Consider the following 14,138-nt stretch of genomic DNA (forward strand, 5'->3'; position numbering starts at 1 on the left):
CCCACTTTTTTTTTTTTGTTGTTGTTCATTCATCCGCAGGTCTGGGGTCTCATTTAAACAGCTCGGTCTGCCTCTCCACAACAGCAGCCAGTTATTACTCACCACTGGATGCTGTCTACTGACACAGTTTAGCTGAGAGCACAGAGCTGGGCTGTGTGTCCCTCATACAAACAGAACAAAGCAAAGGCGGCTCAATTGTGTGTTTGAGCACACAATGACAGAAATGTATTAAAATGGCTAAAACTGTCATTTCATTTACCTGCGTGTCTGTCTGACAACTTGTGGTGTGCCGTTAACAGGCTTCGCGAGCAGCTTATTAAGTGTCAGGCGGCTCTGCTCTGCGAATGTGTCAGACCGTTGGTGTGATCGTTATTGAAGCTGATGAGCAAGCAAAGAGAAAAGTGGGAGGGTGGAGACAGAGAAGTGGAAGAAGGAGAGAGGTGAGGATGGAATTAAAATTTCCTCTCTTCTGCCCATCTTTGCCACTTCTCAGGGAAAGGAAGTGTTTTTGTTTTTGTTGTAGGCCTTTTATATGTGTTACTCCATTTCTAGAAGGGACCCATATGTGACTGCTTCGTCTCTGGCTGTCGAGCCTGTATGGCCGTGTTTCACACTGAATGACAGAGAGAGAGACAGAGAGAGAGAGAGAGAGAGAGCAAAAGAGAGAGAGCAAGAGAGAGAGAGCAAGAGAGAGAGAGCAAGAGAGAGAGAGAGAGAGGAGAGGCTCACGGGGAAGCTCTGAGGGGCAACAGATCTGGTTTGCTCGGCTGAAAGACCAAACAAGAAATGGATTTTTGCACAATGTGAGAGAGGAGCAGCTGCTTCACATAAGAAAAATAAAGGTCTGTATCTATTCCTCTTTCTTTTCTCAGCAACTGCATGCATGCTGCTGATGCTTCAGGCTACTTTGTTTTATTTTACAACATTTTTCCAAATTATTATAATGAACCAGACAGAGCAGGGGGTCTGTTGATGAGATCTATAAGGAAGGATCCTGCTAAACACAGAGAGATTATTCAGCTTGAACTCATCTCTTCATTCACAGACAACTTTATTTATGGTTTATCAACACCCGCAGAGCTGCGGTGAAGTTGCTGTCACTGGCAGCCTTTCTGTCAAAGTCAGAGAGATTTAAAAGGAAAAGTGTGCGAGATGTACGCATGCATGGCGGGAAAAATTCATTTTAGTCACCAACTTGGAAGGTGAGCGGGCTTCCTGTGTGACAGTTGGGAAAAGGAGGAAAAGCGTGACAAGCGACGAGTGGGGCAATTGTTCCCCCCAAGAGGGTGAGGAAAGCGTCCTTTCAGAGCAAACCTGACAAGAGCGGGGTTTGTTTGCATTTGAACTGATGTATGAGTCACTCAGCTCATCATAATAATCAGAAAGTAAATGAGCTGCACAGGCAGACTAACTCAGCATCGGGTTTTATGCCACGGCGCTCAGAAATATCAGGAGTAATTAACAGATATGAGAATGAAGTGTAAAAATACACTTTACCACAGGGATGAACTAACAGACACACACACATACACACAGTGAAACATCAAAGCAAGGAGCTCATTATCCACACTGGCCACTGACCAAAAAAATCGTCCATTGACGATTGTTGATCACTGTTCCTGTCTGCTCGTGGGTTAACTCATGCTACCTTATTGTCAGTTAGATTAAACCCTTCGCAGCACCTTTGAGATCTCACTCCAATTTGGCCTTTTGAAACCAGCACTTTCATGCCCTGAATATCTGAGAGAATCAGATAGCAGCTTGAACACCGGGGCACGACCCCCAGTAAAGCTTTGAGTGCAGTCAGGTGTGCTTCGAGATTTTGCTATTGAAATGTAAAAAGCGCAGAATAGAAACTGCAGTTTGCTCTTTAGTAGTTTTGCAGTCAGTTCAACTCCTCCTTTTTCTAAATCTGGAGCCTCTTCAGTTATGTTTATATTTGTGCACATTTTTGCTTTGATTAAGTGCACAAAAAACTAGAGATGATGTTTGTTGTCATGCTAAACAAGAAGAGCGGAGAAACGGTTTACAGCTTCTGGTGAATATTGTAACATCTCTTTCTTCATACTTTCATCATTCCTGCATATCTATGACCCTTTGTGTGTTATCTGTGGTATTTGCAACTGCAGAAGCAAATTGGAATTCATGTGGTGAGGCTTGGGTCTGCTTTCAGCTGATCTGGTTTTGAATATAAGATCTGTAGCATGGCTGAAATCCAGGTTACTTTTATCTCCCGGTAATCTGCTATTTGGACTATAGAAGTATACATATGCACGTGCAAGTGGTGCATGCATCCAATACAATGTATATCCCCAGGATTTCTGGGTTTTTTTGGCTCCTCTTGTCTGCTTTTTCGTGCATGAAAAAGTATGTGCGCATCGACACACATGCACACACTTCCACAAAAGAATATGGTCCAAATGCCATGACATTTTGAAACACATGGATGTTGTCCATTATTCATGAAGTGAAGGGCTAGTACCAGAACTAAACAAACACGAGAATCCATCTCAGTGGGAACTTTCAGTTTTAGTAAATATTTGCATAAGCCACATGCATGGATTGTTAAAATTCCAGCAACGGCCGGGCCTATTTTCTTTCTCGGACATCACAAGGTTTAATAAAAAGTTGCAGAGAGGCTCCAAGGCTGTCTCTGTTTGGCCCTGAATGAGCATGAATGGTGCTGAATGTGAAAAAAAAGACTTGCGTAAAGACTTGAACATTTATTAATCAAGTAATTAATATTAAACTCATACAAGGCTTACAAGAAAGCGCAGTAAGATTTGCTTTGTTCTATGATTTTATCAACACATCGGGTATAAAACTGCAAAGACGTGCACTGTCCAGCAATATCAACAAGCATAGAAGAAAAAAAAGACGATACGCACTAAGAAATGAAAACATGCAAAATAGGACAAGAGGGTTGACAAGAGGGTTGAATGGGCAGAGGCATAAGCTGAATGGTGACCGTGAAGAAGATTACACAGAGATGATGAGAAAATTAGGAGGGTGTTGGGTGAAGAACAGATTGAGAAAGTGGAGCACGGGAAGCTACGCGGCACAGTGTCTCAGAAGGAGTTTGGCTGAACATACTCCAGTAGCAGAGGATGAGGTTGTTTGAGGAGAGACCTCAAGAAATTGTGCAGATCAAAGAGAAGGAGTTTGATCAGGAAAAAGAGAGAGCCTTGGGAATCAAGGCTCACTGTCTATAGAGATAGACCAGTGGCAAAATATATATATATATATATATATATATATATATATATATATATATATATATATAAAGCCTAAGAAAGCAACAGTGAAGATACGCAGAGAAATTTGCTGAAGTGTGCAGCAGAGAGCCGTGTCTATACAGAACATATTTCAAGTTCATGACAAAGCCCAGAAACCAATGCTGCTATAGGAATAAAAAGCTGAAATACTTAATCAGACACAAGTCACATCAGAGAGCAAAAAAAAAAAAGAGAGCACTTCAGCAAGAACCCACTGATGAGCTCCAGGCTGCTAGACTCAAGAGGAAACATGAGAATAAGAGGACTAAAAGGCAGAATAGTCTCACAGTGCTGAACTCTGTGCAACCCTGACTGGGAGTAAAACTGGGAGAAAAGTATTAAAGGACAGAGATGTAAGTCATGTCAAGTAAAGTTTGCTGATGTCCAGCCTCAAGGTACGGCCCTCACTCATCCTATTTCCACTCAGAGGAGCAGCTACCAGCAGTGGTGTTCATTCTCTGTTGGAGAGGCTGTCCAACAGAGGGGCCATTCTGGCTTTAAAAAAGCAGCTTCTGCTCAGAGGGAGGTGTGAGAGCAGTCCAGGTCACACTTCAGTGAATCTGAGATGTGGCAAGAATAGGAAGACATTGACAGCATGGATAGAAAAAAATGTTATATTGTGTCTATTAAAAAAGAGTCTCTCTGAGCAACAATTGCAGTATTTAAGATCACAAAGCTTTTAATTATGTTGCCAACCTTACACCTAGAAAATAAATCCTGTTTATTTGTAAGGATGTAAGGATTTTCACGAGGTATTAAGCATGGGCTTGCATATCTGATATCCATGTTTATGAGCAATCTTAATAAAAATCATGAATTACTGAGCAGATACATAATTTTTTGAGACGACAACTCTGTGGGACACACATAAAAAAGATGGGAATAAAGCGCACACATTAAAACAGGCAAAAGAAATTAAGTCCATCTTCAGCAGCCAGCGTTTTATCCTCTCTATCAGAGAAAGGAGGTGTAGGGAGGCTCAAGGGCAAATAACCAACGATCTGTCCAAAGTCAGCAGAATGAATAGTGAGCAAGGCCTGATTGCAGCAAAACATTATACATTATACAAAACCCAGATCCAGCACAACCAGAGAAAAACAAGAGATAAGACGAAGGCCACTTAAAATTTTAACTTAACACAGTGTAAATATTTTTGCTGACAGCCTTCTGGGATCTCGTACACTTGTGCACTACATCACTGCCGGATGCGGTTAAGGATCAACAAAGAAAACTTTTGCAACAGACTTGATACATAAAGTCAAAGACTTGGGTTTCTACCTGACAGATAGAAGAAAAAACATGAATTTGTTAACAGAAGCACATGATGTGAGTTTGCTGACTCACTGAAGGCAGGAATAAACAACTCATGTTCCAATACATGAAAGCCAAGCCACTTTTAAAATTCATATAATTTTCCTGTATAAAGATAGCTCATTTTCCCAATTAGTCCTCTGTGTTCTCTGTACTACATTTGCAGCAATTCCTAAGGAAAATAGCTACTGGTATTTATTATATGTAGGCGGGTGTGTGCATGTGTGTGTGTGTGCATGTGTATGGCTCACCTCCAGAGTCAGAAGGACTGCATGGCCTGCCCTCTTAAAGTAGATTAGCTTGAAAAAAAGAACTGAGCGTGCCTCGTTGCCTGGATACAAAAAGCATCATTAAGCACAATTATCAGCCACTTCAGCTCACAATGAACAAGCTTCAGTGCAAATTTCAAAACAACGTATCATTAAAATCAACAACCTATACAGAGGAGAAAAGAGTGGTATGGAAAGACGAAGCCAACAGATAAGATGAGGAAATGTGGCTGAGAAGAAGGTCACAAGAGAGATTTGAAGATAGATTAGTAGGCAGGAGTTCACTGGGAAGTTTTTGGGGATGTTTCAGATGTGTACACAACTAATTACTGACATTTTTTTAACCTCAATATATTGGAAATCTAATGTGACCAAAACATTTTATGCACTAAATGAAAGATGTCAGGTTGGGAGAGAAAACAGTACAGAGAACGATGCATTGCAAAAAGACAGCAGAAGCAATGAAAGGCAATGTGAGCGTGAGCGTGTGCAGTGAATATCAATACAAGTTTCCAAAAGAGTCTGGGGGAAAACTAGAGGCACTATAAGCTAACAAAAGCGGCAAGACAGTTTTTCACTGGGCCAGGACAACCATTGGGAGCGTTTGATAAAGAATACAGAGTTAGGGCAAGAGAGTACGCAGAAAGGCTGCAGCCCAACTCATTCCTCCTCATTATGCTGTGCATCTCCCTGAAGGTAGTTTGGGCTTTAAATTAAAGAGCCAAATGTACCATCCAGAGAGAGAGCATAAGAGAATAAAATGGAGTGAATATGTAGGGAAGAAAAGATTCTGGGAATGGACTGCCAAATTGCCAAACTTCATAAGCAAAAAATCATCACAGAAAGTTTTGTACAAATGAAATTATCTGAAACTTTGTGCAACCAAACAGACTGTATATAAAAGATGGATATAGCCACTCTTTGTCACCCACTGGTTTGCACATTCAGGTCAGTTTTGTTTATACAGAGTAATCTCAGATTAACAACTGCCTGAAAGCGCTTTACATTGTAAGGTACATAACTCAGATATTAGACAGAAAACCCAAACAATCTGATGATGGGTTAGTGTTTAAACTTCAGAGAGCGCAAAATCGTAGAAAGTGAGAGCGGTGGATGCAGTTAGGAGCACCATATCAGTAACTAGGGTACTAAATACGGTACTACACACACAACACAAAAAATATATTATATTAATTATATTAACTAGGGTACTAAATACTTTACTACACACACAACACAAAAAATATATACATATATACAAAACTATTATTATTATTAGACGTAGTAGTAGTAGTATACAATATTTTAGATGAAAACAACTGCATTCGTGAAGGCTTGAAGTTAGTCCCTTTGGAAGCTGGTATTTGGTGTGCATTTTGGCATGATTAGTTCATTCACTGCCAAATGTATTGAAGTTGCACAGTCTTTTCACTTTCTTTTATTTATTTATTTATTTATTTTTTATCCAAATCAAATCTTTTAATGGTCATATTCACTTAGTAGCTTATTGGCTTGGTTCGAGTCTGATAACTCTTTGAGTAATGATTTTCCAAAGCGTCAGTGGATAAAATGAAGCTCTTAAAAAGTGGGCAGGCAGCCTTAACTGTAAACCTTATCAAAAAGGAGCCTAATCTTTTACACCTCCCACCATTTATTACCTTATCTGAAAGAAAGCACGGAGTGCTAAGCTAATAATCAGTTGTTAGCTAATATTTTAGCAAACTTCGTTAGCTAAGACTATCCACAAATGGCTAATTAGATGTAAGCAACTTGCTAATAAAATTTGAACTTTCGGTTTACTGTGTGCTACTTTATCAACTGCATGACAGGGAATTATTTGTTAGATAACAAACAGGATCGAACAGAAGTAGAAATTTCTCAATATTTCAATTATTCACTGAGTATCTCGCAGTTTCTAGTCACTTCTGGGTAAATCCAAATTTAGAGATGACTTATTTAAAATTTTGTGTGAATGTCTTGAGATACTAACCAAAACGTTTTGCCTACTGATGAAAAATGCAATTAACTAATCAAAATAGTGTCAAAAACAAGCTTCCATAAGGTTAGCATGGACTTCAGTTGCTCAAATGTCCATTTGAAGAATTTCAGTTTTGCACTTCTGTATTATCATTTTTCAGACCCAGAGGTTTGCTGCTTGGGATTTATCAGTGTATAATAATATATATAAATACTAATGACTGTAACAATGTAGCATTATGAGCGTTTAATAGATTGAAAATGCTTATAACTTGCATTCACCACCAGCTAGCTATTCAACTTGCATCATTTAATCTCTGCCAATTCAGAATAACAAGCAGCTAGTTCAAGTTTAGTTAACTAATTAGCTTATGAAGGTTAAATCTACTAGATAACTGTCCATTTGTAGTATTATTAAATTTAAAACACAGTGTTCATTGGTCAGGTTAAATAAATGATTATTAGTCCACATCAAACTGATTTGGTATCTGAGCAGCAAACTACAAAATTGAGAGAACATTTTGTGACACTGAGACAAGTTTATGTTTTTATTAATATTGCCAGAGCAACATTCCCAAGTTCCAGAATGAAACATAATGAAATGAAATGGCAAAGCATTTAAAGTGAAACCTTCCAGTTTCTAACATGTTTTTACATTGTAGCTACTTTCGCAGTTTTCAGCAGCGCTAATCTGATTAATAGAGGTGATTACTGCAGATCAAAAGGCAGGAGTATAATTTTCTCCAGCCTTAATATCGCACGAGTGGTCGGGCTCACATATGGGGCATGCTGAAATGTAGGCTATAAAAAATGGGGAGAAAAGGAGGCCAGGAACAGAAGATAAGAAAGAAGTTGAGCTCACACCACTGGGAGATGAAAAGTGTGCTGCTGACCTCTAGCTTTCATACCGGTCATGGTCATTTATTCCTGGCTTTGAAGTGTCTTTCCTCTGCTGTCATAGATCAAGTCAAGACACAAGGCTGGTCTAACCTAAATTCAGCACAGCCCCCTTCCCCTCTGTGTCTCACCAGCACAAAGACTCTGACTGCTCCTTCAGCGGTCGCTCGCATTTCCTCGCCAGTTTTGTGCCATGCAGTAATTTGTGATGGAATATTATTAACAATATTAATATACGGTGGGGGAGGATTGGTTTCATCTTTCTTTGTGAAAGCTGATTATAAGGGGTTTAATTTCATCAGATAAGGATGGCTTCATTTATGAGTACGCACAGCTTTGGGCACCGAGCCTGACAGGCATTCAATAAGACAAGCTCTCCCCCTGCTGTTCATGACAGTGTCATCGGCATAAAAAAAAGTAAAACAAAAAGCTTCATGACTTTTAATCTAAACAAAAATCATTTTTTTAATTGATCATTTCCAGCCAAGGCTGTTTGGGATTATGTGAGGGCATCAGGAAGCATCTCCCATGCTTCAGCAGACAAAGAGAAATCACTTTTTAAAGGCTTTTTGTAAATACTGGATTTTTAAACTAAACATGTTTTTGCTCCACAATAAATTTCCCTCCTCTTCTTTTTGTCTCTCTTGTTATTCCATGATAAAACAACAGTCAGGATGTCTGGGATTGACGTTCCGTTGATGGACCAAAACGAGACCGGAATGTCATCAGTAGACAATGGGACTTTCCTCCGTTTCTCCCCGACCTCTGCCTCCACATCTGCGGCCGCCTCATCTCCGGGGCGTCCAGGGAATGTTTATGTTTATGTATGGCTCTTTCTCGGCCTGCTGGTGTTCCTTCTGACGCTGCTCGTCATTTCCCTACACAGGCTCAAGAACATCATCTCCTCTTCTTCCTCTGTCCCCGACTGCAGCAGCGAGGGAGGAAGCTCCTTCACCAACATGGAGATATGTAGCATCTCATCTCAGAGGTCCACCATCTCTGCACTCTCCACCTGAGGGATGTGGGAGGGAGCACATACAGTACAGACATGTGCACATGTGCTCTCATTTGTGCATGCCCATGCAAACAAAGGCAAGCATGCGCACACATATAAAGCACACAGAGGTCCAGCACCTCCTCACTGTGACATACAAACACAAAAACCTTTTGTCAGCCCCAAAGACGCTGACATAATGGCATTACAGTCCGTACATGCATATTCTAATTCTGGCGGGGCCATGCAATCTGCATAGGCACAGGGGAAATATCGCTCATAATGTGATGAAGAGGTCTTGAAGGGTGAGTGTGAACGCACCCTTCTGAGTCTTACTTTCACAATTAAGACAAATGAATCTGAGATTCTGCTTTCCCTTTGCGGGGAACAGCATAATGAGGGACTCATTATCTTTTCTCCTCTTTTTTTCTTTTTGTCATTACTCGTATTGCACTCGTGTTCAACTTAGAAGAAATAATATTGTTTGAAGTGAAGCTTTGTACAGCATGCTTCATAATGTCTGTAGACTACATTGCAAACTCGGTATAAAAATCCTATTAAAGCTCTTTAACTTTGTACATGAAGTACATAGATGCGTCTCAGCTGTTCAGTAAGGTTTTGGAAATGAAAAGGCAAGATACATCCAAACTGTGATCACGTCAGGTTGGCTTGTAATCATTCAAAGTATGAAGAAAGGAGGTTGCACAAGAAGAGGACCGATAACGGTGATGTGGATGTGAAGGTAAGAAAGAAATGATGCTTGGAGACTTGACAGACAGGCACCCACGGACTCCAGCTCCAGACAGGCCAGGTCAAAAGTGGCATCAACTACAAGAGGAAATTCAGAGCCTGAAAGACAGGTCTACCAGCGTGACAGATTACCACTCTTGCCTGTCAATTTATAAGACGTCCGATCCCGGTCTCCATAGAGACTACAGCAGCTCTGTGCTGCCATCAGCTTTTATTCCAGGCTTCGGTTAGAGAAATGGTTGTTTACTCTGAAAATACATCATTTACTTATTTGTTATTTTTTAATATTGTGAGTTAAAGTCTTTTTGACACTGTGACAAAAATGTATGGCATGTACAGAGAGAATTATTTGAAAACGGTTCATTCATCTTTGCCACACTTTGTCAGAAAAGTCAATAAACTGTAAAGACCACAAAGGCTCACAGATGACAGCCACAAGCAATAAAAACAGCCAGAGCTGTCAGACTTCTTGACAAATCCTCACTGTTCTCCAATTAATCTGTGTATTTCAGGTGGTGCGGTCTGACAGACTCAGCACTCCCCCATGTATAAACTTTAATCACAAAATCCCTTCAACTTCTATACATGATGAAACATCACACTAATTAAAAAAGAGATTAGCGGCAATGCTTTCGTTTATCGTTTCAATTATAATTGAGGTGTTAATGGATTTGTTTGTCTTGCAAAATTAGGAAAATGGATACTAAGCATAAGATAAAGCGTCAAATATACTGTAAACAAACTGGATGTAATTATTAGCTTTGCTGTAGTTTCACTTCAGCTCATTCTTCCCAATCCATGAATCCCTGGATTTTAATTTCTTTTTAAATGATTGAAAAAATGCCACATACAACCCAAAAATATATACAAAATTATGTATCCATTCATCTTTTATTATTAATATTTGGCCAATTCTGGTAATATCTTTATAAAAACTGCGCTAGACACATCAATAAGATGCCATAATTAGGTATACAAGACCTTAATAATTGAATTTTCGGTGGCTATACAGCTCAGTGGAAACAAAAGTGGGTATGCGATATAGTAATAAAGCAATAATAACCATAAATAGAGTGCGGTATTGAACGTAGTTTTTAGGTGAGCAATGGTAGATGTAGTATAGTATAAAGTATAAATAAAGAGATTAATAACTAGGGCTGATAATGTGCAAATAAAAGTAAGTGCAGTTTGTAATTGTACAGTTAATGTTTTACAATATGATAACAACATGTAAACATATTGGCCTGATTTATGGTTATTACAAAGTAATAACTACCGCAAATATTTTCAGGTAACATTGATAGCATTAAATAGCACATTCAAATACAGATTCTTTTAAAACATGAGGTGGTATTAATTTTAATATTAAAATAGTGACCATAGCCTTATTATTTGACTATATTTTTTATTGTAATCGGATTAATAAACACCCAGGTCAGTCAGTCAATCAGATTGTAAAGTGCTGGTCGTTTTAAAGTAATTAGTTTTAAATCTAATTTTAAAAAAATAGAAATCAAAATGTTTCAGTATAAAATTAAGTCATATCATTTTAATATTTCATTTATAATTTTAGGCTATGAAATTCACTTTTAGTGGCATACATTGATACTTAAACTAGTGTTATTTTCTACTGCCTGGTCGTTTTAACTGTTTGACATGTAAATTTTATCAAAACCAATGTTTCTCTTATTTAAAAGCACTTAAAATATAAAGAGATATATATTGTATATATTTATGAACAAAGAGCTGAGGCATGTTTAAAATCTGCAGACCTAGTATCACGGAGTCAGTGGCTTACTGAAGTGTCCATGGGCAAGACGTTGAACCCCCAAGTTACTCCCAATGGCTGTTCAGTAACTTACATTTGATGCACTGGATGAATATGAAAGGCGTGTTTTAGAAACTTCATTAGAAAACAAACATTTTCTTTCTTCCTGTTAAAAGGGCGTTTTTCCTTCCCACTGCTGCCACGTGCTTGCTCCCAGGGGGTTATCTGATTGTTGGGGTTTTCTCTTTATTATTGTAGTCTTAACATTATAAAGCGCTTTGAGGCAAGTTGTGTTTTGGCACTATGTAAATAAAATGGAATTTAATTGAAACTGAAGCTACAGTTGGTAAGGGCTCACAACAGAAGATTGGAAAAATGATGCATGGATCCATCCTGCCTTGTATTAACAGTTCAGGCTGCTTAATGAATAAATAAAACTGAATTGAATCAAATTATTAAATGATGTTTGATGAGAGCAATGTGTGGCCATTTTCATAAGCAGCCAAGCAAGCAAGACTGTGTTTTTTAAGAGTTGCAGCAAAGCAGTAAAATAATAATCTGTTTATAGTTTCACAGCGAAAGTTCACAAATTCAACAACTAGTGTATAATTTTAGCTTTTAGTTTAATTTTGCACAAAAAGATGTTCAGCTATGGGAGCAAATGACTATTTTAAACTGGTGAAATAAAAAAAATAGATAAAACTGAACCTCTCTTTAATGTCGTCTGTCAAATTTCAGGTTGTATAATCACTGAGACAACTTTCAGTGAGGAGGAGGACTGTTCTGTTCCTGTGTTATTTGAAGAAGCTCCACAGGAGTAGGTTTAAATGGGTTCTTTAGAAAAGAACAATGCAGGAAATGCTGAAAACTGAAAGTGGTAATTTTGTACTACTAACAGCGTATTTATGTCTGTGATGCAGGATGTTGCTATTTTCACAAACAGGAAAGAAAAAAAATAGCTGGTAGTTCAACAAATGACAAGTGTGTGCAAAATGCAGCGTTTTAACTAGAAATCGCACTTATGGAAGTAAGATTTCACTCAAAATGGCGATAAATGTACGCGTGATACACGTTTGTGATCAGTGAAAAGCCAAGTCATCAAATTCTTTGCATATTTTATTTTCTTATCATGATTTTTTTCCAACTCACACGTCATATTTTACATCTTTGCAATAAAACATGAATACAATAGTTTTTTTTTTTAGGGTTTCATAGATCCAAAAATATTTAACCTTTTTTTGGATACGTAAGTTGAACCTGTCGATAGAGTATGTGCATGTGCGCATTTGATCAAGATGGCTTCACACATACGGTACATCTCACATTTCATCCTCTCTCTCCGCCCTCCGTCCCGCCTCTATCAGCTACAGAATCATGATATTGCTTACAACTGTGAGGTTGTAAAACTTATAATCACACATGAGCTCAACGTTTTAAATACAAACATCAATGCACAAATAATCCCGTAGGAAAATGGACCTAAACGAAATGGCAGCCGACCAGAAAGAACCAAGCTAATAAATAATGATATGTGATTGGTGCAAAGTGCAAATACAAAACAAAACTTTTACATTGATTTGATTCTCTCTCTTTTTTGTTTTTTTTTTAAATAATCAACAAATGTGGGTAAGTGAAAGTTTGCGCTTCCAGTCTTATTCAGCTGATCAAGTCTCCCGCCAAGCCTGAACCGAGACTATATGTACATATTTGACAGAACGATCACCAAATATACAAAGGAAATCATGTCAGTCTTGTGTTCGTCATCCTTGGTGGCACTGGTAAGACCTCTTTATCATTACCTTCCCTGGCAAAACATTTACCACCGTTATTACCATCAGCCTTGTCAACATTATAATAATTATTACACAGTATTTTACATACAGCAAGTCATTAATAAATTAAAGGTGATAAGCGCAGTTCGTGTAGTGAAAGTAGAAGTGTAGACTCTGAGGGAAGCAGAGCCTTATTTACATAAAAATCTGATTTAAGCCTGCTGAGGGTAAAGAACAAAAAAAAACCCTAAATGAATATTCAAAAAAAAAAAAAAAAAAAAGAAGAAGAAAAGAATAAAACAGGTAAAATTAAACAAGATTAAACAATTTTAAAAAATTAGACCTTCCAGCAATTTTTCAAGGGTGAATTTAAGATCAAGCCAATAGCACCTGTTTTTGAACAATGGGTAGAGCTGGTTCATTTCTGACCATTTCTTATCAGTTTAGATACATATTTCATTAATTATCCACCCAATAATCGATGTGCTGGCATCTCCTCAAATGAAAAGTAAAGAACAAAATGTTAAACGTAGCCAAAAGAAAAGAAAAGAAAACCTAGGATTTCTTTGAGGAACAGCAAATGTACCAGTCCTGTGAGTGGTACAGGTATGAAAGACCTCTACAATATCTGCTCACCTTGCCTCCCCCTCCCCACTCTGCGGTCTCCTTATTCTATTAGCAGGTTTTGGTGTGTATCTTCTGGGTATTAAGTGTCTGTGGTTACACACGTGTATGTGCGCGTACATACACGTATGCACAGAGGAAGCAGTTTCCACCAGCGCTGTCGCATCCTAAAATCAAGTGAACTTCACAAGGGAATACAGCCTAAGGTCCGGTACTTGTTTTTCCATCATCTCTGAACCTGTAGTTTCCCCTGTGCTGCAGATACACAGCAGAATGCATCACCTCCTCTCCTCCCTCCATCGTCCTCTTCCTCGCACTGTCCTCAGTACCTGTTCTGGTGTTCGTAGTGCCAGCGGTTGAAGTCTATGTTGAATGCCACAATGCTGCCAGACGCCATGCCAGTGATCAAAGTCCTGAGGGCAGAGAACACAGTAAATCACATCTGCGAACCATCGAAACTTTTGTAACCACATCACAAAGGTGACGCAGTCTTTGTCCTCT

At 38.6% G+C, this 14,138-nt stretch overlaps 2 protein-coding genes across 20 annotated transcripts in view; one reads left to right on the plus strand and one right to left on the minus strand.

Moving 5' to 3' along the window:
- The first annotated feature begins 311 nt into the window (after positions 1 to 311).
- On the plus strand, positions 312 to 12,846 carry sertm1 (serine rich and transmembrane domain containing 1). Its single transcript, XM_085173823.1, has 2 exons — positions 312 to 842; positions 8,399 to 12,846. Exon 2 carries the CDS (start codon positions 8,404 to 8,406, stop codon positions 8,743 to 8,745), a length of 342 nt encoding a protein of 113 aa, XP_085029949.1. The 5' UTR covers positions 312 to 842; positions 8,399 to 8,403; the 3' UTR covers positions 8,746 to 12,846.
- Positions 12,340 to 14,138, minus strand: part of nbeaa (neurobeachin a) — a 98,138-nt gene continuing 96,339 nt past the window's right edge. For all 19 annotated transcript variants that reach the window (XM_085173791.1, XM_085173790.1, XM_085173789.1 and 16 more), the window contains one exon: positions 12,340 to 14,050. In XM_085173791.1, the coding sequence (XP_085029917.1) occupies positions 13,960 to 14,050 (91 nt within the window). In that variant the 3' untranslated portion in view covers positions 12,340 to 13,959. The remainder of the gene's footprint in view (positions 14,051 to 14,138) is intronic.

Source organism: Neolamprologus multifasciatus, chromosome 10, assembly GCF_963576455.1.
Source record: "Neolamprologus multifasciatus chromosome 10, fNeoMul1.2, whole genome shotgun sequence".
In the NCBI taxonomy this organism is placed as follows: Eukaryota; Metazoa; Chordata; class Actinopteri; order Cichliformes; family Cichlidae; genus Neolamprologus; species Neolamprologus multifasciatus.

What these genes read in the sequence shown, in the direction of transcription:
- sertm1 (XM_085173823.1), top strand. Translation starts at nt 8,404, where the DNA reads ATGTCTGGGATTGACGTTCCGTTGATGGACCAAAACGAGACCGGAATG.